Genomic DNA, 25,230 nt, shown 5'->3' with positions numbered 1-25,230 from the left:
CTATTAATTTATCTCATGTACTACACAAAATATATATATATATATATATATTTTTTAAAATTCTTAATTAACCTTCCATACTTGTTCGACATACCCATTGCACACCAAGGTGCAATTTCTAGTTATTATGCCGAAGGCATTCCTTATGACCAAAAAAACCTCACTTGAAAATACAAAATACAACGGTCTCAAATTCTAGAGTGGCGTGCAAGACCATGAAATGGATCTTGTTCGTTCATCACTTTTACTCTTTTGGAAAACCTAAATGGCAGACACCCAAGATTTTCTCTTGATTATGATCGATAAATTGGGTAGGACAGGTTTAATGGCAGACCTCTATAAATGTTAAAAAGTCTCACTGGCGGATCCAAAAACACCATTTAATGTCTCACCACTTGTCCACAATCCATATGCACTAAACGTTAGAAACATGGAGAGATAAGTTTTCCCTTTGACTGAAATCCATACTCATTAAACATTAAAAAAGTGCAAGTACATATCTCTTAGTAAAAGAAAGAAGTTGAGTATATTGTTTATTATAATGAATTTGTTCTCAAAGGAGAAATTGGATTCCCAAAAATGTGCTTTTAAAATACACCCACCATGAAGGAAAAGAAAATGTGGTAAACATGAATCACATAAAAAAAAAGAGGATATAGTTTGAATTTTTGTTTACTATTTCTTTTTAAAGTTTTTGTTTTATGTTTTATGCTAGTGCTTGGGTTTTATTTTATTTTATTTGTTTTTATTATGTTTAAAAAATCTTATTTACTTAGAATCAAATTTAATAAATATTAAAAGTAAGGGTAATAAATTAGAATTAAGATGAAAATTAAGGATGGAAATAATTAAAATTTATTTATAATTTTAAATAATTATAATTAAGAATTAGTTTTAGGATTGAATTATAATTATAATTATGAAGATTAAATTACACTTATAATTATATAATAGTAATTAAATTATGATTAAAGTTATAAATTAATTTAAATAGAGTGGAGAGGAGATGCAAAGAGGGAGTGATAGGGAGAGAGAGGTAGAGATGGAAGTAGAGAGGGAGAGGGAGAAATAAAGATATAAAGAGAGAGAGATATTGAGAAATATAAAGATAGTATATTTTAAGTGATATATAAAGAGGGCTAGAGTGAGGGATATATAGAGTGGAAAAGTATGAGAGATAAAGGAGGTGATAAAGACAAGTAACAAAGAAAGATAGAGGGAGAGAGATAAAGAAAGGTGAGAGAGATAGGTAGAGAGAAAAGGGAGTGTGTGTGAGTAAGAACAATATAGAGAGAGAGAGATAGGGAGGAAGAAACAATTTGTGTGAGAGAGAGAGAGAGTTCTCTCCTTAATTTGTCCAAATATGTGTCTCCATTAAAATAAGTTACCTTGAAATTGATTTTTATTTTGGAAACACAAACATGTCACACAGAAATGTAGTACTTAATTATTGATATTTTAGAAATTTGAACTATGAATCTCCATCTTGAAATGTTCATTACACCTTACAAATATATTGAAAGATATATATAAGATGGTATTACAACTTAAAAATAGATTGTATATGTATAAATATATAAGTAAGAAGGTATGTGTTATTGTAGAACTGAGATAGTCACATATAAGGCCATGTAATAGATTATTTTGGTATTAAGAGATGAAATTGTCTATTTTCCTCTTAAAAATATGTTTTTTGCATAAATTTCACATGCTATTTGAGACATTGCATAAATTTCACATGCTATTTGAGACATTGCATAAATTTCACATGCTATTTGAGACATTAAATATATTACATAAAAGAAACACAAAATATTTTGATGCATTGAATGAGATTTGTTTTGGATTCAATTGTTTAAAGGATTTTTGCATCAATGTTTTAGGGCACACTATGTAAACCATCAAATTGTTTAGCATTTAGCTTTTTATTTCCTTTCTTTGTTCATTTCCCTTTTATTTTCTCCCTTTTAATTATTCCTCCCTTTTAACTATTACTTCTAAACTTTTTCTCTTTCTTTTAATTTATGGTTTTCTTTTTCTTATTTCTTTTATTTATTTTGACTTTGAACTTTGTGCTCCTCATCTTTCCATGTCATCTATTTATTCAAACTAAGTCTACTTACTTTCATTTTTCTCATGTAATTGCTCTCTTACATCCGATGATGGTTCATGTAGTGTGACCATAAACGTTGATGTAAAAATCATTTACACAGTTGAATGCAGAAAATTTCTCATAAAATCTATCATGGATTGTGGAAATCTAATAAATTTAATCTTCTAATGCAATTAAAAATAAATTAATTTATGTTAAATAATATCTTATTTATAATACTGTAAAGATAATTATAATATAAAATTATATAAATTAAATATAAAATCAATCTTAATATATAAGTGCCTTGCTAAAGAACTGGCACTTATATCGGGTCTCAATCTTAATATGCCTACCTAAGCTACCTGCATCTTTTCTACTAGAGGGTGTGGATCTGTATTCAAAGATAAAATGGGATCGAAAAGCCAAACTTTGGGGTCAAATGATTATGTTTCTACCTTGTATACTAACTTTGTTGCATCTGTATCCGCCTTTGTCCTGATCACCATTGAAAGACTAAGGAGAAATTCTGTTGTTTTAGGCATGGAATCTTTTACAGATTCAGAAATACAAGCAATGGTGCAGGAAGGAGATTTGGATGGCAACATAGCCCTAAATGAGCATGAATTTTCCATTATGATGGTTCCTCTTAGCCCTTCTTTCATGGTGGAGGCCAACAAGTGGTTGCAGAAATATTATTTAAAATTGTTCTTTTTTATTAGCAATATTTTTCTTTCTAGATTCCATGGCATTGGCTAACACTATCCAGATTCCAAATGCATTTTTTTTTAATTATTATATTATTTAAATTTAATAATATTTGATCTTTTGATATTCTATAATCTATCATTAAAAAAAAGTTAAAAAAGACAATGATTATGTTAGACAATATTGAATGATATATTTAATTTTTGAAAAGCAGCAACAGAGAAAAGCATAGATATTATGTGATAGACTGCATAAAAACAAAACATAACTAGAATACATATATTAAATTTTATATATATATATAATATGTTGAGTGATACCATTCTTGAGATGTCTATTATCTATTTAACTTGTGTTAATAAAATACCAAATTGATATCACACCATATATCTATGCAAATATGAATTCTATAATGTCCATTTTTGGGATTTAGTTGAATTTAGTCTTGAAACATTAATTATAAATTAAGATGAGAAATGCATTATATTTATAAATATAACTTTATAAAAAAATTGTAAATTGTAATGCCCTTAATAGTATGATCTTGCTTTAGGTCTTGCAAATAATATTAATCACTAGAAATTGAGATTAAAAATCATAAAGTATTAATAATCATTGATAGCATATAAATCCATATAAACATCATTCAAATCCATATCAATACACCATAATATAATTAATATTTGGTTCAAGGCATATTCCTTATAGTGAAACACATTAGGAATTTATTGGAAATGCTTGCAAACTGCAATCTCAAGGGTGGCCATCCTTGTATTGTGAGAATATTGAAATATAATAAGATATATTCCATCCTTTAGTCCACCTCGGAGGCTAGCCACCCTCCTCAACCCATATCTTCTTCCCTCACTCCCTCCCTATCCCCCTATCTATTCTCTACCTTCATGTCTTATTTCCTTTATCTTCCCATATATCTCTATTTCTCTTTCTCTTCATAGATATATCTACCTCTATCTTCCTCTATCGTCATTTATCTCTTGACATATTTCTCTCAATCCTTCCGTATAGATCTACCTCTTTCTATACCTTTATATTTGTATCTCTGTCTTTCTATATGGCCCCCACCTCTCTCTCTCTCTCTCTCTCTCTCTCTCTCTCTCTCTCTCTCTCTCTCTCTCTCTCTCTCTCTCTCTCTCTCTCTCTCTCTCTCTCTCTCTCTCTCTCACACACACACACACACACACATTTTATCCCTATGTATCTCTCTCCCTCCCACTCTCTATGTTGAAAACATAATATAATCCTATTGGTAATAGATCTTGATTATGTTATTATTTTAAAGGTTTTCTTTTAGTTGTCCAGATCTTTGTAAGTGGATGCATAATTCACATGAAGCTATCTCTTATCCATTGTAACCTTTGTTGCATAAACAACATCAGTTTTCAATTGTATAACCTAAATTGGCCTAGTGGTGGAGAACTTGTGCTCTTGAAAAAGAGGTCACAATTTCAAATCCCACAAGGGGGTAGGGTATGTACACCTTATTGGCTTCGACCCATTACCTATCAAAAAACAAAAAAAACATTTTTCAATTGACTTCATGTATTGCACAAATGGATGCTAAAAATAGACCATTTGTTTTTTGTAATTTACCTTCCACACATCTTCGGCATGCCCATTGCACACTAAAGTGCAATTGCTAGTTATTTTTAATGTGTTAGTATTACGAGATATTTATATCTTAAAGTTTTAAATAAATATAAATATAAATATAAGGGAGATTAATTATATATTAAGAATTGTAATCTGATTATATGAAAGATAATATTAATAAATACATGAGAGGTGAAAAAATATATTTTATTTAAGGCTATACTAGGTCAAAGGACTATTCCATGAAATTTGAGTTAGGATAGACAAATATAAATGCCATAGTGATGTTGGCTTTGATTGATAATTGTGCCCTATGTGCATGAATACATGCACTCTTGAGTTAGACTAAAATGAGCTCTTATACTAGTTAATATTTCAGCCTTGTTTCAATAAACTACAATGAATACATGCACTCTTGAGTTAGACTAAAATTCCCCCCCAATGAATCAATGATATATTCAACTTAATTCTTACTCCATACATTCTTGTAGATGGTAAAATAACAAAGCCAAGCCCCCTTAGGTATTTTTAGTTTGAGGCTCTCTGGTAGTTATATATTTAGATAAAACATGTTTTGTTAACACACTCATGAATGGGGATGTCCCAACCATGAAGCTTAGAGTTAGCATAAAAAAATTAACAAAAAATAGTAAATCAACTTGACATTGGTTCAATATCACAAAATTATTACAATATAGTTCACTAGCATATCATATGCATATTACAATATGTAATACAAAGATATAGTACAATTGAGTGAATGGAGAAAATTTGAGTTCTAGAATATTCTACTTCTTGAATTATAGTTGGTAATATTCTCAAAGAGGTGTTTTTATAAAAATTTCATGCCTTAGGAATGATCCATGTTGTCCATAATAAGTTATCAAATCTTTATGTCCTATAAAATATGTAGGTTAACATTAACCTTGACATTGAAGCTCGAAGAGTTAAATCCTTTATTGTCTTATGCTATGTTTATTTGAATGTTACAATTCATGAGAATGTGTTGCAAAATTTGCACATTGAATTAAGTGCTAACTATTTTGAATTGTGAATCCAAGACTTCTAGATGTGTTGAGTGATAACTACTTGCAAACTAATTGAAATATCTTGAAATATGGATATGATGTACATGAAACTTTACAATGTTCTATTTCATTGTTGTGATCTTAAATAAGATTATGTAGTGAAATGCAATGCACTCTACTTAGGCTCCTAGTAGTTGAAATAAAAGAAAAAAAATTGGTGCATGCAAGATTGCCTTTCAACCTAGGATGGCCTTACATCAAATTATCGAGGTTGTTTGAAAAGTGGGTACCTCTCTTTGTTGAGACTAGAGGGAAATGAGGATAGTTAAACATGTCTCACAAGAATCAAATATCCTAGCAGTTATCCAACAAACATTTCGCATGAAGTTAAACAAAGGATACAACTATCTTGTCAAAATATCTGCAATCAACCTGATCAATTGTCTAATCTATCGAATAACTTTCAAACTATCACCGTGATCAACATCTTCTCTTAAATGGAATCGGTACACTTGAAACCAGACAGATTGATCTTATATGGGGTACTCAAAACTTCTGAAACCAAACATTATCAAAATTACATCAAACATATCAAAGAAAACACACAGTTAGTCTAACTGCTGAGTTTTGTCTATTTTTGGTTGACTCTTTTTATCAAATTAGCGAAGATCATTGCTTTTAGCTACTCAAGGATATCCAAAAGTGACTAGAGGAGCTATGATGGGCATGATCCTTTTCTTTGTTTGTTGTTTGTGGTTTGAACCAATGAAGTTCTGGGGCAATAGTTCCAGTGGGTGTCTGTGATTGGTACGTTCATTTGGTAAGTGTCCCATGAAGGATAACTATGTTTGTGACTACTGCACATACCTCGACCCATGTTGTTATTCCCACAATGGAGGGTTAACTTCTTGTCAGTTATGTGTTTGTTTCTTTGCAATGAGATATCTATACATCTTAGTTTCTTATACCATGGTGTACAAAGCTTCATTGTTACATAATAAGGCTCAATGATGAAAATATATTTCACTATGAATAAAGACAAGAAGACTATTCATCATCATCATATCATTTCATTTTTTCTGATCTCATCATGCTAATTGTCTCTTCAGATCATTTTTCTTATTGAATCAAACTTCTCAATTCTTTCAATCATTCTAACATGATCTCTCTCATCACTTAATTCCAATCTTTTCATCTATGATTCTATCATTTTCTCATATCAACTATTCTATCTATCAATCAATTATTCTTCACTTTTATCATATTTTATCATTCATCCAATTTTTATCTATCTTCATCCTATACAAGATGTATCCTTCCTGAAGTCAGACATGGGCATCTATCATTTGTCTTATATAGGATGTATCCTTCCTGAAACCAGACGTTTTGGTCATTTTTGTCTTATACAAGATATGTCCTTCCTCAAACCAAACTTTATCTTTATCAGATCAATCCTATCAATCTTATCTACAAATCATTCTAATCATTTCTTTTCTCTAATCAAACTCATTCATGTCATAAATTAATCATTCTTCATTGTTCATCTAACATTCTTCTTTTTTTGAGAGATCATTCATGCCTTCAATGCAAAAACAATCTCTCGAGGGGGCATTATACCCTAGTGTCACTGGGGCATACTATGGCAATATTTTTTTTTTCTTTGAAACAACATCGTCTCAACATTGTCTCAAAGAGGGGCAAATGTAGACACCTAAAAATGTCTCATTAATTCTATACTAATTATTCATTTATTTAATTAAGTAATTCTTTAATTATTTGATTAAACTAATTATTTCTTCTAATCATCACCCTTGAACACTTCTAATTATTCTATTTCTATTCTCAAATCATTTTAATCATCTAACCTTATCTTAAATATTAAGTAAATATCAATTATTTAGTTAATTACGACCTTTTCCTTAGTTAAATAGTCTTTATTATTTAATTTATTCTATTTCCTAAGTATTTAAATTAATTAAATTATTCCTCCAATTCCCCAAATCACAATTTCATTTAATTCCATCTAATTTCATTTTATAATTCCCCAAATTCAAATTTCATATCATTTCATCTACTTCCATATTTCCAAATTCACATTTTCCTCAAATCTGAATTTCAGTTAATTTCATGTGCATTTCAGTATTCGAATGACCAAATTCAAGTCCAAATTGAAAATGAAAATAAAATTCAATTTCAAATTCCTACAACACATGCTAATATCATAATTGAATGATCAAATCAATTGTCTAATAATTAACTCAATTAAGTAATCAATTATCTTTTTTAACTCAAAATCAATCCACTTATCTCTCCAATCAATCCAGTCAACTAATCCATCTATTCAATCTACTGATCAATCAATGGAGTTCATTCTTCAATCAATCTAGTTGATTACTCAATCAAATGAGTTAACAAATCAATCAATTGAGTTCATTGATCAATCTAAATTAGTTATCTATCAATCAAAACTTGAGTTCTCTTTCTCACACCTTTGTGTTAAAAATCTATAAATTCAACCTCTTTTCTCAATTCAATCTAGAATCACAGAATCATAGTCTTCAATATTGTTGTCTATTTTATGTAGGAAATAAGTACAATACCTGAGAGCTACCTACATCAACAAAAATGGAGAAGAGCAATGGAAGCCTTGCCATGTCAATTGAGGGAGTCTTAGATAGATTGTTTCAATTCAATTGATAATTGCATTATTTCATTGTTATTTAGAAATAATAATTAGATTTAGAGTTGTGATTGTCTCTTTGATAATCTGATCTATGCAATTTATGCCTATTTGCACATGGGCTTGCCCCCTCAAGTACCCCCAAAATCAATTTTTAATTCATATATTTTCTCTCATTAATCCTCCACCATAGATCTTGATATTCAATCTTGACCATTCATCCAATCTCATCGAAATCATATAAATCAAACCCTTGGCCAATTTTAGGAATAACTTAAATCAAATACTTAGAATTGACTGACATTTTCTAGGTTTAATATGTTGCCTAATGTATGTTGTCACACTAAGAATGCACTTCTAGGCTTAAAAGTGTTAAACACTCAGGATTGACTATAATCCTCTATAGTTAATAGGTTGCTTAGTGTGTGGGGTTTACAATTGGCTCCATCTTTATGCTCTCCCACTCATTTTCCATTTGAGCGTCATTATGTTGCCGAATTTTTGACTAAGCACACATCTAATCAAATATCATGGACAAATCTACTCAACAAAGGGATTTAACATATTTTGTTTATGCTCTTTATGACCTCTTTTAACCCAATCATGATGTTTTATTAATTTGTGTTTTTATTAGTTATTTGCACTCCTTTGAAACTCACTTTGTAACATACACAATTACCACTTAATAAAACATCACCATACTTTAGCATTCCTCCTCAAACAAGAACTAATAACATGAAACTTTACTTTCACAAAATTATAAATTGTATACACTTTCAAATGAAGAAACTATATAACAAATTATATAGATAAATTAGGGTTGCCCATGTTCATGTCCACTAATAAGTCATTTATTGGGCCAATAACCATCCACTTGTATATGGTCCAATAGTTGAAAAAGCAGTCAATAATTAGAAGCAATTAGTAGGGCATTTATACACAAATATTCAATCATTTGTGCAAATTTTATGATGATCAAGACGAACAATTAACAAGACAATAGAAAATATATATCAACTCATTTTGAAATACCCACTTTTTTATTCTTCTACATTCGTCATAACTTACAATAATGACATCCATCAAAATCACAATACCATTTACAAACTTAAGATATATGAAAATAACTAGAATGACTACACTACCATTTACAAACTTAAGATATACACTACCCTTCCCTAGCCGTGAACAGTACCATACCCTTCCCCTAAACGTGAACCCCGAAATACTGTGGAGTCGTCTCCCCGAAAATGTTTTGTAAACGTTTGTCTTTTTCCAGCTTGGTTTTGATTCGGTAAACGTGTTTTTCCAGCTTGGTTTTGATCCGGTAAACGTCTTTTTCCAGCTTGGTTTTGATTGGTCTCCCCGAAAATGTTTAGTAAATGTCTTTTTCTAGCTTACTTTTTAAAAGCTTTCGTATACACTGGAAATTGGAAGTTTCAGAAGTGGGCAAAGCGGAGTTTGCAAGGATGCGGAAAGTGGGTAAACGTCTTTTAAAAGCTTTCGTATACCTCCATTATTCGCTCCAATCCCTTCTTCTCCTACAATATTTTGACGACTTTTCTTTGATTGACTTGGAATCTCTGCTCCTCCACACATTATTTCTACCGTTTTTCTCTATTTGCTTTCTGCCATACTATTGCGAATTCAATCCCTTCTTCCCCTGCGTCTCTCTGTGTTTTACATATACTCCGCTCTTATCATTCACCCACACTTCACTTTCTTCCATTTCACTTCCATGGCAACGCCCGAATCTGGATCATTTTCAAATCCAACGAAGAATTGGAAAAGACCCCCAATCAGAGTAGCAATACCTTCGTGGAAGTTTTGCCGCCATTTGCGGCTGCATCATCTTCACAACCAACAAAGAAAAAGAAAAGGGTGCCCTGCGAGAGTAGAACCGCCCAATCAGAGTAGCAATGCCTCTGAGGAAGTTGTGCCGCCATCTGCATCATCTTCAAAACCAACGAAGAGAAGAAAAAGGGTGCCCTGCGAGAGTAACAATGCCTTTGAGGAAGTTGTGCCGGAATCTGCATCTGGATCTGGATCTGGATCATCTTCAAAACCAAGGACCTGGGATGTATTCATCAACCACCGTGGACCTGACACCAAGAAAACACTGGCCACCTTCATCTACGATACCCTGAAATCCATGGGACTTGAAATTTTCTTGGATCAACCAGAGCTTGATTTGGGCGATCTGATACCATCTAGAATAGAAGAAGCCATGACTAGTTCTTTCCTCCATATTGCCATACTTTCGCCCAGATATGCAGAATCTCCTTGGTGTTTGGCGGAGTTATCATATATGCTCAACACAGGCAAGACAGTTATTCCTGTCTTCTACAAAGTTGAACCCCGTGATATCCGGTGGACTACCAAAGGGAAAGGAGTCTACACTGATGCATTTTCCAAACATAAAGAGGGCGCCAGATACAGCTCAGAAAAACTAAATGATTGGAAAGTGGCGCTGCAAGACGTTACATACCGTACTGGCCACATTGTTGAGGAGAATGAGTAAGTATCAAATACCCTCTTCCTTAGTTTCAGGTTTTCATGTGTTTATTACCATTACTTTGTTTTCTTAACCTCCTTTTATACGTTTGATGTTGTTTTAATGCTCAGCAGTTTTTGGTTTATCTTGTTTGGGTTCATCTCTCTAGACTTTTTCAAAATTTCAACCTTTTCTCTTTAATATATAATCTTTTAACTATTAATCATTCAAAAGAATTTTTATGTCAAAATGAAAGAAGTTAGATGTAAAGATGTTCTTAATTTAATGAAGTTTTCTTGGCTCTTCTTTATTTTCTAGATGCTAAAATGTTATGGAAGAGTCTTTTTAAAATCATATTAATTATTTCATAAGATTTGTTTTTAGACAGGCAATCTTAAGTGTTCAATTTGAAGATATTTTGTTCAAGATTATTAACAATAATCAAGATAGATGAAGAAAAAACTCTGCATTCAGATACATAAGATTGCATCAATAATTCTATTAGGGGACAAGCTTATACCAACTATATTATATATGGGAACAAAAGCACAATAGTGATCACAAAAAGACTAGGACCATAATTAGATCTAGACCACAAGAGATGGTTTGGTTAAATAAATAAAAATGAGAATAGTTTTTGTTCTCTGACAATAAAAATAAATAAAAATGAGAACACAATGAATAAGAAAGGTAAAATACAAGTATGAAAAAAAAGATCAAATATCTCAATGACTAAATTTGAATAATTTTCTTTAATAAGAAGATCATCCTAATGCCAATCACCAATAACAATAAAAATATGTTTGAAAACCATATGAGAATGACCTGGGTTAGTTTTGATAACTTTTATTTTTGGCTTGGACCACCCAAAGGCCTTCCTATTTTTTACCACTTTATTTGTTTATTGTCTTTTTGAAGCACTAGCTTTGTATTGGATTTGTGAATTTCTTGAATCTTTATATCTTTGTTCTTGTCATTGTATGTGGTGGATCTTAGTTTTTTTAGATATGATTTTTCTGTTTGATATTTATATCTTGATTTAATATAGTGTCAATCTATCTACACCAAAAAAATTTCAATAATGTCATACATAATATAATAAAAGAAATTTTTCCACACATACTAAAAATATATTTATCTTGCAATATACAAATTATATCCATAATCCTCTTCTCTTTCCCCTTCTTCGTCAGCATAATTAAATTGTAACATTTGTGTTAATTGTAAGGAAATTATAACAATAAAAGGGTATAAAAAAGTTAAATTGTTACAAATTTGACAACCTTCTTAAATTTGACTCAAAATGTTGTTGTGTTTTCTTGTTTTTAAAGCTCAAATATTAGAAACTTTTCAACATGACGTATAGGAATTTACAAGTAAATAATTTATTTCTAATATTTTATCAAATCATTTTTTTCAGTTAAATTTCAAAGCAATGATAAAAAATATATCGTTAAAACACACATACAAATTTTAATTGATACATTTTCCTTTTCAACATATATATTGAGCTATCAAAAGTTAAAACTATGACTATTTTATATTACTTCTTCTACTTAAATATTTAAGTTATGCATTCTGAGAAAAAGTTAAAATTAAGCTCTCCTCTATTTATTAAAATCATAGTACAAATAAAATCTTTCATCCAAACAAAATTAAACTATTTTAAAAATTAAATAAATTATAATAATAAATTAAAATGAAAACTACTCATTGTAAGTGTTTTAATAAATTATGTATATCTTAATTGCATCTATTATAAAATATTTAGATATATTTGTCTCTTTTTGAGAGTTTGTATTTTGTTAAAAATTATTTATTTTATTTACTACATGCATACACATACATAAATATTTTAAAATTTATAAATTAATTCTATTTGTATTAAAAAAATATATTTTTGGTATTATATTCGCTTTTCTTTTATGGAAACAAGGAGGAACCTAGAGTTGCGACCAAGGTAGAATGATGGACCTGATCAATAGATGAATTAGGAAAATAGGATTAATGGGGGAAATGTGTTTGCATGGAAGCCGCCAAACTTGGTTTAGAAGGAACATAACAGTTTTGGATATGTCAACTTCCTTAGATGAAAGGAAAACATTATTTCTCGAAGAGACTCAAAGTGTCATGGAGGTTTGTAGCAACCTAGATCAAGCTACGAAATATTTTTTGACAAACAAGTTGTAGACAAAAAGGTTATCTTTGAAAAAGTATGGAAGTCAAAGGACCCTAAAAAAAACAAGCGATGCTAATAAGGTACGCATTCAGAGTGCAAAAAATTAAATTATTTCTCTTTCCTTGGATACTCTAGAATGAAATGGAACAATAAATAGATTTAAAGAAACAACCTTCTTTATGAAGTGGGAAAGGGAATGGGTCACATATATAGCCATGCTAGGAAATGTTGTGATGAGTGTGAGCTAAAAACCCTTCCCATTGGTTTTTACTTAGTTATAGCAGAAAATGCTAGTCTAAAAACCTAGGTTTTTAACAATGGGCCATTTTTGATGGGTGGCATAAGGTTTTTTTATTAAAGATTTGGAGCCAAAATTTACTCCCCTCAGGACCATAATTGACGAAGTTCCATTCTGGATAGGATTGCATAATCTAGCTAGGGAGTACTAGGATCAAAAACTTTAAAACTTATTGGGAACAGGTTGGGTAACTTCATCAAAGCAAATGAAGCTATTGAACAGGTTGACTTCACTACGTATGTGAGAATATGTATGAACTAGAAGCCTTTTTCTAACCTTCCAAAAGTGGTGGAAATTAGAATAAATGCAAGGTATTGGTGGCAACAGATTGAAGTTGAAGAGATAGTGGATAACTATAATTTTTTGCAAAGTGGTAGGTCATTTGTCGGCTAATTGTATCACCCTTAAATGGAAAAGAAAAGAGGTAGAAGGTTTGGAAAACAAGATAATCTCACTGGCCAAAGGTAAAAAGGACTCAAAGTTGCCAAATTATTATGTGAATCAACTTGATCAAAAAGGTTGCAAATGGAATGGAGTTGAGTAACGAGTTTGACATTAAATCCAACTTGGACTTAATCAGGAGAGATCTCTTCAAAATGAGTAAAGAGAGTATTCCAAAAAGTTCCAAGTTTCAAAATCCCAATGATGGGATGCCAGAATGCCTTATTGAAATTAGTGTTTAGGAAATAGGGCAAGAAGATCGCAAGGAGATTGTGGAACGCCTAATAGTAATAGTGAGTATCTCTTGGATTCAGATTGTCAAGTAAATTGTAGTCTAGAGGTTCTTAATTTAGTAGGAGAGGTTTTGGCTAAAGTTGAGAAAACTATAAATGTCACAGGGAAGCCAATATTGAATAATTCAGGAGGTACTGAGAGGAAGAGGATCCATGAATCTTGAGATTGGGGCTCACTAGATGTTTCTTTTAAAGATATTCATGAATCCTCTACCAAACCTATTCTAAGGACTTACAAACGGGAAACAGGGTAAGCTATCTTGAGGCTAAGTGAAGATGGAGATGATCTTGATTGGGATTTCATAAAAGGTAAAGATGACTGAGTTTTAGAAGGGGAACAAACTATTCTAGATAAAAGAATGATTATTTAAATAGTGGCTATGTCAAAACAATGAAAATTGGTGAGAAGAAGTCGATGGGGAGAAAGCCAAATTGAGTTAATTGGAGATAGCAGGTTGTGTGAAAAGACAAAGTAAGTTATCTCATGGGAAGGGAGGATACCTTCTCCAGGAGCCATGAAGGTTCTAACTTGGAATGTCAAGGGATGTAATGCCCTTTACAAGAGATGATTGATCAAGAGAGGTCTTGATCAATCACACAATTATATTGTATTGCTCCAAGAAACCAAATTAAATAAGGAAGATCCAAAGACTCTTTTGTGGAGAATATTAGGAGGTATGGGTATCCTTTGGAACCTGATGAAGGTTAAGATTGAACTAGTAGCATAGTCAGCTCATTGATAGTTAGTCAGAGTTCAAGTGATCTACATGGTTTGTGAATTCTTTTTGCTCAATTTATATGGTCTAGAAAGAGAAGGCTTGAAAAAGGAGGTTTGGTTCCAAGTATTGGACCTTTGTCAAAGAATGTGGATAGATCAATAATCATTTTAGGTGGTGACTTTAATATGAATTTAGAATTGGAAGATAAGTTAGGTAGTGAAGGGGCTTTGGGTGCTATTCAGAAGGATTTTAAAAAGCTTGTTTTTAGATAATGATTTGCTGAAAATAAATCCCAAGAATGGATCTTTCAACTAGACCAATAGATTGCATGGAATTTATCATATTGCAAAGAAGACTGATATATTTTTCATTGATATTATATGGTCAAATCATCCCTTTATTGTTGAAGCATCAATCCTTCCTTTCCTATGATTTGATCACTACCCACTAACCCTCCTAGTACAAAAAGACTATTCCAATCCATTGTCCCTTCAAATTTGAGAAAATGTGGCTACAAGACAACAAGATCAAAATACTTATTGCCCAATGGTGAAAGGATTTTCCATAGGTTACTAGTAGGAAAACTTACATCTTCTTCAAAAAGTTACAATTCATTACAAATAGGCATCGGGAATGGAATCAAGTTCATTTTAAAAACATTTTTGAAGAGAAATTGAATATGGAGGAACAATTTGAAAAGTTGCATAACAAAATTATCAATTAAGGGAAGAAAGGATTTCTCTATTAGAAAAAGAGTTTAATAGTAAATATTTGGAGATCTTATGTAAAGAAGAGACTTTTTGGAGGCAAAATTCTTGGGAATGTTTGTTAAAGGAGGGTGATAGGGCTAATAAGTATTTTCACAATTCAGTTAGAGCTAAAAGGCCAAGAAATAGAATTTATTAAGTTACAAATAGAGAAGGAGTTTCATTAACAAATATTGATGATATCAATCAAGAGGTAATTAGGTTCTTTGAAGGCTTGCTAACACAGGATTGGGTGAGGGATGATTCTCTAGTTGATAAAATGTTGGAAGTGGTGCCTAAGCTTATACCTGAGCAACAAAATCTACTCCTATAGAAACCAATTGTGTTGGAATAATTCAAATAGGAAGTTTTCTATATGGAAGAGGATAAAGTTCTAGGCCCGGATGGATTCCCAACATTATTTTACCAAACTTTCTAGGATGTGATTGCTTTGGATCTATGGGAAGTAGTAGAGGAATCAAGAGCTAAAACATATATCGAAATATATTTTAATAATACGTTGATTTATTTGATCCCAAAAATAAGATCAAGTGCAAACCTTTGATTATTTAAGACTGGTCTACTTTTGTAACTCCTCATATAAGGTCATTGCTAAGGTGATGACCCTCAAAATGAAAAGAATTTTAACATGAATAATTTTAAAAGAACATGGTGATTTTTTTCCAAATATATCTATTGTTGAGGGCATTATCATTTCTCATGAGGCAACCATTTTATTAGAAAGGCCAATGTAGATAGAATACTAATTAAGTTGGATATAAGAAAAGCTTATGATCAAGTAGGTAAGAAATTATTGCTTTTAGTTACGGAAATATTTGGATTTTGCAAAGAATGGTTTGCATGGGTGAAAAGTTGCATCACAACTCATAGAATTTTAATATTGTTCAATGGTAGTCCACAATGATTATTTCAATATATTAGAGGATTGAGACAAGAAGACCCACTATCTCCTTTCCTTTTCATCATTTTGGCATAATTACATTGGGTAGATCCACTTCTAAAATAAGGCAAGAGGGCAAGTGGCAAGAGATGAAAATTTCCTCTAGTTTGGATGCTACCACAGATGAGCAATATGTTAATGATACTATTCTTTTTGGGGCGGCATCATTGAGGGAAGCTAGATGGATAAAAAATACTCTGGACTAATATTACAATGTTTCAAGATAGAGGATGAATTGGAACATGTCTAAAATCATCTTCTTTAATACCCACTTGAATAAGCATAGAGAAATTTCTAGAATCGTGGATATAAAATTAGGGAAACTTCTAGGGAAGCTCTTAAAGGTATTCTTCTTTTTCTACGAGCTTGTAAGTCAACTGTGTGGAGTAAATTAGTTGACAATTGCATTGGGAAGTTAGAGAGGTGGAAGAGAAAATGGTTGATGTTGGTTGGACGGCTCACCATGTTAAGTACTGTTATTTGTGCCTCACCAATCCTCTATATGACATGCTTGAAAATCCCAATCAAAGTTTGGAAAATGATTGAACAAAAATTGAAAAGGTTCTTTTGGAATGGAAAGTAAGAGTAAGAAAAAATATCATTGTTGGCATGGGAAAAAGTCTATAAACCAAAATCAAAAGATGGGGCAGGTTTGAGTAATTGGATTACTATGAATGAATCATTGGGACAAAAGTTAGTATGAAATATATACTCTAATCCAAACTAGAAATGGGTTAAAATCTTTAAGAGAAAATACCTATTTTCTCAGCATAGAGATCAAATTATCACTATTCAAAATCCCCCAAAGGGGTCAAGAATCTAGAACTTCCTAATGTCTTATAGGCATATCATTTGTGATCATATTATATGCAATTGAGTAATAGAGAGAGGGGAAAAAATTAGTGTAACTCTTGGAAAGGACACAAAGTTCTTGAGGAGGATCCTATGGTTAGAGAAGAGCAACATATTATGGAAGCCAATTGGGATAAGAAGTATGTAACGATGTGGAAAAGGTTGTGGATAATGGTGTTGAAAAGTGGAATGGGAGAGATGTGTAGGGCTTACAACATAATATTCAACAAGAAGCTTGTTATAGGTGTATTCTGGAGGGAAATGATTTTTTTAACAAGAGATAATGATGAAATTATATGGTGTTGAGATAAAATTGGATAGTATTTAGTGATGATTGGATATAAGTTGTTGGAGAATGAAATTGAGGACAATGGGTGGTCGACTAGACTAAGTTGGAACAAATGTTGTCTTCTTACGGTGGGCACCTTTGTGTGGTTGGGTTTGAAAGGCAAAATTTTACTAGGTGAAAGATTGAGTTAATTAGGATTCCATGGTCCTTTTAGGTGTATGCTTTGTAAAGACCACTGAAGAAACACTTGACCACTTTCTTTTGAACTATGGTTTTTCTTCAAAATGTTGGAGATTATTTCTATAAAATATCAATTTGCAAATCCATTTACCTTCCTTGGTCAAATATTTGTTTCAAAGTTGAAATTTGGTTCGAAACAATGTAGTGTATTCTAGTATTTAGTATGTTGTCCCATTGATATTGATTGTGGAAAGAATGAAACAAGAGAATGTTCCAAGGCAAAGATGAAACTTGTAGTGCATGTTGGTGAGACTGAATCTGTGATTTTAGAAACTATCAATGCAGCAACACAAAATCATAATTTTCAAAAATGTCCCTTCAATATATGGCAAACAAGATTATCTAGTCTCAGTGGCCCCTTCTTAAGTTTAGGCCCATTAATTGGACTCATTTGGATAATCCAATTAAGCAACCCATTGAGGAGGTGATATGGAAATGACCAAAGAATGAATTGATCAAGATCAATTTTGATAGGATATCAAAGGGAAATCATGGCCCTTGAGTGAGGGATGCATTGCTAGGGATGAATTTGGAAACATCCTTGTAATCAGTGCTAAAAAAATAGAAGAAAGTACTAACAATGAGGTGGAAGCTCAGGCGACGATCTTGGCACTTAACCTAGCTTCCAAACTTTTAGTCTCAAAGCTACATCTAGAGGGCGACTCTCGGGTGATTATGAATTCTATAGTTAAGGGTGAAGCTCTTAGTTGGAATTTAAATAATTTTATTAATATTATAAATATAAATTAAATGAATTTCAAGACTTCAAAGTTTTCCATATCAATTGTGAGGATAATAGGAAGGTCAATCTTCTCTCAAACTAGAGATTTTTGCTAGAGGCAACAATATGATGAAATGGTCAAATGACTTCAGAGGACTAAATTTAGCCTTTGTAGGTGAGGCAGGTTTTCATGTAATGGATGGGACATGAGTCGTTCAACTATGTGAAGGGGATAAATATAGGAGGTAGTATGGAGGTGAATGCAATTGGCAGTCTATAGCCATTGGAAAACTATGCAAGTTGCACTTGAGATGAAGTGGCAACTTGTGTAATGTAGGGAATACGATCAAGTGAATATGTCATCACTTTAAATGTGTTTGGCCTTTATCATTTCATTATAGGGCGTCTTCAAGGTAGTGAAGGAAACATGGGTGTTGAGCTATGGGGTTGGACAAATAAGTTATTTTTCTATCCTTTTAAACATATTTGACCTTGTTCTTAGTAGCATAGGGTTTCTTGAAGGTAGTGAGGCAGGCTAGAGTGGTGAGTTGTATGGAGTGTGTGGATTTGTTATTATTTTGTGTATCAATATAGAGGCCAATTTTTCCCTTCTGATAGACAAGTAGCAACTCACCTTTATGGGGAAAATTTCTAAGGAAAGGATGAGGAATATATTTAAAGTTGACATCCTCACTTCCTGAGGATAGATGGCAAGTTTATGAGGGAGGAGTATATGAATTCCGAGTTCAGATACCACACAAATATAGATGTGGCCTCTATTTTCTTTTCTTGGTGCTTGGAATTGGGCACCAAAGAAGACGTAAAATAGGTAATGAGGGAATGTGTTAGGGAAGAGTGGAATTTTGGTATGAAAACCTTGATGGCCATGATACGACTGGGTGAAGGAGAGTGGAAAGTAGAAAGTGGATAATGAATTTATCCCTCTAAGGCCTTTTCTTGTTTCGGGAGTAGACAATAGTAGGGAGTAGAGAATGGGAAAAGATCAAGGTGGTTGGGTGCTCATTAAAGAGTATCTATGCAATCATGGTCAAATGGGGAAAGCAACAGGTGGAGAGGAGCCAAGGAAGAGAAAACATAAGCATGACTTCTATAAGAAATACTATTGGATCGATGACACTAAGAAGCTAAAGGAGAAAGAACTAAAGTTGTGAGTGGGTTGTGTATTATAGGTTTTTGTTTGCAGAGGATGGTTGTTTTTTCTTGTTCTAGTCTTATGTGTTGTAGTAATTTGTAGTACCAATCATGTAGTTGTTTTTGTTACCTCTAGAATAGTTGTTTATGATGTCATTGGTATGTATTAGAATTCATGTTTTCGGGGGTTGTGTTATTTTGTCTTCAAGGATAGTGGTTTTAAGCATAAACTTTTTGATATCTATGTAATCTTTCTTTTTAGTATTAATATATAAGATATCACCTTGTACTGAGATGTGTGTGTACATACATGTTTACATATACATATACGTATACATACATACATACATACATACATACATACATATATATATATACACACATTCATATATACATATACATGTATATATACACATTCATACATACATATACATATAGATGTATACATATACACATATATATATAACTTCATACACTCATTTTGTGTCTCTCCTTTAGTTTTACTTTTGGAAAAGCTACCATTCATTATTGTTTTTTTAATTAAGTTCTACCAGAGGAGGTAGATCCCTGTATTAACTTAGAATAAGATTAGTACCCCTTCAACAAAGAGGTAATATCCCTTCAGCCAAAACATTCAACTTCTCAATCTGAGAGGTAGAAAGAAGATCTCCATACAAGCTTACATAAATGCCAAAGGCTATGGTGTTGTAGCTATCTAGTCCTACATCAATGACTATCTTTGCCAATATATGACATGCACAACAACCATTGGATTTTAGAATCTCCTCAGGTTTCCTGATGCCAATATTTTCTTGTTTAAGTCCCACTAACTTCTTCTTTAGTTTGAGTTTTATCTACTTTAATTCTTATTTTCTTTGGATGCTCCATTCTCTACCTTCCTACCATTTTTTGGTGTTATGTGAATTTTTGTTCAGTGCCATTTTTTTTTATCTATCTATTAATTTTATTTTACTTATTAATATTGTATTCTTTGTTACTTTTAATTTTTTTAATGTCTTTATATCTTTAAAAAAATGTCGACTTTAAACTAGCATACCTATATTTTATAAATAAAATTTATGTAGATGATGCCAAGAGATATCAAATCATAGATTAATTAATTTCATATGGTTAAATCTTAATTAGAATTTAGTCTTATTTTAGAATATGAAATGATTTGTATGAAAAAAATTAAAGTTTCTTTTAAATCTATATTTAAAAACATAGCTTTTTAAATTAGAAGTTTCTTTTAAATCTAGATTTAAAAATATAATTTTTTTTTACATTTAATAATAATAGGAAGTTACCTTTTAATTTAGATTTGTTTCTTTTAAATCTAACAAATAATAATGATAGAAAGTTTCTTTTTAATTTAAATTTTAGTCTTTAACTTATTTTTTAATTATCTTTATCTAGTCATAATAAATAATAATAATATAAAGTTGCTTCTAAATTTAGATTTTAGTTGTTAGCTTATTTTTAAATTATCTATTATCTAGTCATTAAAATTATACGGAAAAAATAACTGGGTAGGTACTATGTAATGTTAAGCCTCTTACCATAAAAAATATTTTGAAAAAATAAAAATAAAATTACAATTCCTTATCTTCTTATAAAAAACTTGTCACTCACAATCAAATAGATATTTAAAAATATATGCTATAAAATTATTTAATTTCTATAAAGCTTCTAATTTTCTTAACATATGAAAGATTTTATATCTGTGTCTCTCTTTTTCAATTTTAGTTCAAAGAGCTAAAACATTGTTTATATGAAAAATGTTTCAATATTAGTTAAATATATGTTTAAATAAATTTATTTGTTTAAGTTTTTTTGTTTTTTTTTTTCTGAAAAAATAATTTGGGTAATCATTTTTAATTGTTTTTGTTAGTGATGAAGGGGAAGCGAACTTGTTGGAGGCTATTAAAGATTACATTAAGGACACTCAAAAGATACCATTAGTGGTGGCCAATTATCCTCTTGGTCTTGATGAAATTTTACAAGACTTTGAAAGAAATGCATTTGACTCTTCTAAAAATATAAATATTGTGGGGATTGTTGGGATGGGTGGATGTGGTAAAACTACAGTGGCAAAAGAATATTACAATAAGAAAATAAACTCCATATATAAATGCTGCTTTATTCATAAGGCGCGGGATGAGACTAAAACAAATCTACATGAGAAGCAAAAAGAGATGATACAAGATCTTGGTTTCAAAAATGTTCAAAATGTTGATAATGTAGAAAAAAGAAAAGCAATTTTAGCAAAGCATTTGAGATCTGTTCAAATGTTAATCATTTTGGATGATGTAGACCATCAAGAGCAGTTGGAGGCTCTATTGCCAATCCAGGACAGTCTTGGACAGGGTAGTGTGATTGTTATCACAAGTAGAGAATCTGAAGTTCTTACATCATGGGGAGTCTCCTCCATTTACAAGATGAAAGAATTAGATCCCAAATATGCTATGAAACTTTTTTGTTGGCATGCGTTTAGACAACCCTCTCCAATAAATGAATTTCAACTTCTCGTTGAAAATTTTTTAGAAGTCTGCAAAGGATTGCCCTTATCCCTTAAGGTGCTTGGAGGACTAGTTAATGGCAAGCCCCAGGATTATTGGAATGCTCAATTAGACAAGATCTCCAGAGTACTGCCGAAAGACATAAAAGACATACTAGAAGTGAGCTTTGATGCACTAGATGAGGAAGAAAAAGAGATATTTTTAGATATATGTTGTTTCTTTATAGGAGAAAAAGAAGAGTTGGCCGTCACAGTGTGGGATGGGTCTGCGTCGGGATGGAGTGGGCCGCATAGTTTGACAGTACTGAAGAATAAGTGTCTTGTTGAGGTCGATGAGAAGAACTGCATTAAAATGCATGATCATCTACGGGATATGGGAAGAGAGATTGCCAATAAGGGAAAAGAAATTGTTAAATCTCCCTTGCGTCTTTGGTCACCAGAGCAAATTGGCGACATTGAAATAGAGGGGCAGGTGAGCTTAATATCATGTTTTCTATGCTATCCAGTATTTTGAGATGGATATATTTTCTGGTACACTGATAAGCTGACTGCTTTCATTTTTTGTTTTTCATTTAGGAGGGCGTGCTGATTCGGGGGATAAGGGGGATTCGAGCGGTAACAGAAGACTTTTATAAAGAATGTATGAAGCTTGTGGAAAATGTGAGAGGATCAAGTAAAAGGTTTAAGCAGCGATTAGAAATCCTGGTTGCCAGAAACAACTATTTTACAAAAGAATCAGCTATATTATCAGCAGGCCTTGTCTGGCTCCGATGGTTCAATTTTCCGCACACAGCTCTTCCGTCATGGCTTCCGTTGAATTTAAGAATTTTAGAGCTTGAACCTGGTGACGACTTAGAAGAACTTTGGAGCGATACTGCCGATGTAAGTATTTTCCTTTACTGTAATTTATGTGCAGACACGCCTTAAATCTGTTATAGTCGTTGTACGGTCTTGTCTTAATACAAAACGAATGCCTCTGCAGCCTCCTGAGCAGTTGAGAGAGCTGTTTATCTGCGAAGTCTTCAGTTTACTGAGATTTCCGAGCTCAATAGGACGTTTACAGCATTTGAAAAAGATAGTCATATCCGTGGCATCTGCTATCGAAGATCTACTAGCAGACTTTTGCAAACTAAAGTCGCTGGAGTACCTCGTGTTAGAGCATTGTGAGAAGCTAATGTCGCTGCCTCCCAAGTTCGGCAATTTGAGAAACCTGCGGCATCTAAAGTTGAGTTTCAGTGGGTTGATGACGTTGCCACCTTCATTTGAGAATCTCATAAATCTGCAGAATATTTATTTAATTCATTGCTCTGAGCTCACCTTGCAGGCGGACAATTTTGTAAATATTACAAAGCTGGAGGTTATCAAAGTTTATGGATGTAAAAATCTCACAAACTGGCCTGCCCAAATCCCAAATCAGAAATCACTGAAAAAGCTAAAAGTGGGCTCCATGAGCTTAATGGAATTACCATATAACATTGGTGAGCTGAGCAAACTGGAAAAGCTGACAATCAATAAGAGTCCGTTGAAAACTTTGCCACCAATCCGGAATTTGTCCTCCTTGACTCATCTTGATATTTGTGATGTGAAGCTTAAATCCTTGAATGTCTTGTCGAGGTGTTCTTCTTCTTCGTTGTGCAGCCTCAAATATATAGAAGTAGAAAGAACTCTTGTGTCGAGGATATCAATTTCTCAACAATGTTGCCCCAGCCTGGAAAAGGTATTACTTTCGTATAATGACCAGCTAGTAGAGATAGATAGCTTGCCGATATCTGTGAAGACCATAGAGGTGATAGATTGTGAAAAGCTGAAAAGCATAAGCGGTGTTTGTGGTCTGGTAAACCTCGAGAAGCTGGTTTTACGATACTCTGGGAAAGAATTAAAAGAGTTTCCAAATGTTAAAGAGTTAGTCTCACTCAGAGAATTTGAAATCAAAGAATCTGCTGATAAAGAGCTGAAGATAATAGAAGAGCTAGAATATTGCAGGTCATTAGAGACGTTGATCGCACATAATTGGGGTAGAAGAAGTCTGGAAAGTATGGAGAGTTTGAGAAGAATAGAGGTGTCGGCATGGAAGGGCATATCGGCATTACAACCTTGCCATCAAACTATAAAGGTAACAATACTTTCTAAATATGCGAACACATTATGTAAGAAGTATTCATCGGCTTATTGTATTGTCAATACTTTTTTTGCAGAGAAGCAAATGGCCATCAGAATGTATTGTATGTGCAAAGATAGGGAGTGGTGTGAAGGCGGCTCTCGAGTCTTGGGAATTCCCGGGTGTCAATTTAGTTGAGTTATGCAAGGCGGCCGAGAGTAAATGGGGTTCTGTTGAACTGAGATTAAAATGTGGGCAGAAACGTTCTTCCAACGTGGCAGCGATGATGTGCTTTGTAATAAATTTCATGAGTCCCAATGCTAAGTTGTGGAGATACTCCTCCATGCGGTTAATGGAGATGGAAGCAGGGAAATGGGTATGGATAGGTGTTTTCACACAATCTTCCCCTTTCGGATGGGAAGAGGAATTTGCACTAGAGAAAAACGGTGAGAAAACATTTGGTGAAGACGACATGGGAATGTTAATGACGGGTGAGGAAGAAAAAGTAGTTGAAGCTTTTTATCAATTATTACAATATTTGGGAAACCATGTGATACCAGTATGAATTGCTGATAATAATAAGGTAAAAATAAATTATGAAAAATAGATTTTTAAGTGTATAATTTATATTTAAAATAATTATAAATTAATTATTTTAAATGTGTTGGTATTCTGTTATTTATTTATTAAATATTTAAAGTAAAATTGAATATAAGTCTAGAGAATATTAATAACAAGTTAAGAGTTATATTTTGATTATATGAATCAATGAATGAGTGATGAGCATATATATTTTATTTAAGATTGAGGGATTGATCCTACAAAGAGAGATCTAACTAGCAAAGATAGATTTGGTTGAATGTTCTTTACCAATTCTCATAGAAGCAATAGACAATCTATCATATTATGTATAAAATCTTTCAAAGGACCTCTCAAAGGTTTTACAATCCATTCAACAAATGTAAATAAAAGAACTCATTGCATAAATTTTAATTTTCTTAAAGAACTATTATGTTTTATTTTATTTTTGTAAAATTATTTTTTAACGATATACTTGTTTTATATTTATATATAACTTTTAATTTCATTTTTGAAGAAAATTATTATTTA

General features: G+C 32.0%; 2 protein-coding genes across 2 annotated transcripts; both read left to right on the top strand.

Moving 5' to 3' along the window:
• The first annotated feature begins 9,688 nt into the window (after positions 1 to 9,688).
• Positions 9,689 to 22,536, top strand: LOC131875350 (disease resistance protein Roq1-like). The gene is made up of 2 exons (XM_059219449.1): positions 9,689 to 10,636; positions 21,396 to 22,536. Exons 1-2 carry the CDS (start codon positions 9,858 to 9,860, stop codon positions 22,534 to 22,536), a joined length of 1,920 nt encoding a protein of 639 aa, XP_059075432.1. The 5' UTR covers positions 9,689 to 9,857.
• A 79-nt stretch (positions 22,537 to 22,615) lies between these two features.
• Positions 22,616 to 24,691, top strand: LOC131855778 (disease resistance protein RPV1-like). Its single transcript, XM_058005754.2, has 3 exons — positions 22,616 to 22,904; positions 23,005 to 24,135; positions 24,218 to 24,691. The coding sequence occupies exons 1-3, from the start codon at positions 22,665 to 22,667 to the stop codon at positions 24,683 to 24,685; spliced, it is 1,839 nt and encodes a 612-aa protein (XP_057861737.2). The 5' UTR covers positions 22,616 to 22,664; the 3' UTR covers positions 24,686 to 24,691.
• Positions 24,692 to 25,230: the final 539 nt, after the last annotated feature.

This window comes from Cryptomeria japonica, chromosome 4 (assembly GCF_030272615.1).
Source record: "Cryptomeria japonica chromosome 4, Sugi_1.0, whole genome shotgun sequence".
Taxonomy (NCBI): Eukaryota; Viridiplantae; Streptophyta; class Pinopsida; order Cupressales; family Cupressaceae; genus Cryptomeria; species Cryptomeria japonica.
Note: the sequence above shows the minus strand (reverse complement) of the source record. Positions and strands in the feature narration are given on the sequence as shown.

Coding starts and splice junctions, on each gene's coding strand:
- LOC131855778 (XM_058005754.2), top strand. CDS start 22,665: ATGAAGCTTGTGGAAAATGTGAGAGGATCAAGTAAAAGGTTTAAGCAG. Junction 22,905..23,004: donor TTTGGAGCGATACTGCCGAT/GTAAGTATTTTC, acceptor ATGCCTCTGCAG/CCTCCTGAGCAGTTGAGAGA. Junction 24,136..24,217: donor CTTGCCATCAAACTATAAAG/GTAACAATACTT, acceptor CTTTTTTTGCAG/AGAAGCAAATGGCCATCAGA.
- LOC131875350 (XM_059219449.1), top strand. CDS start 9,858: ATGGCAACGCCCGAATCTGGATCATTTTCAAATCCAACGAAGAATTGG. Junction 10,637..21,395: donor CACATTGTTGAGGAGAATGA/GTAAGTATCAAA, acceptor TGTTTTTGTTAG/TGATGAAGGGGAAGCGAACT.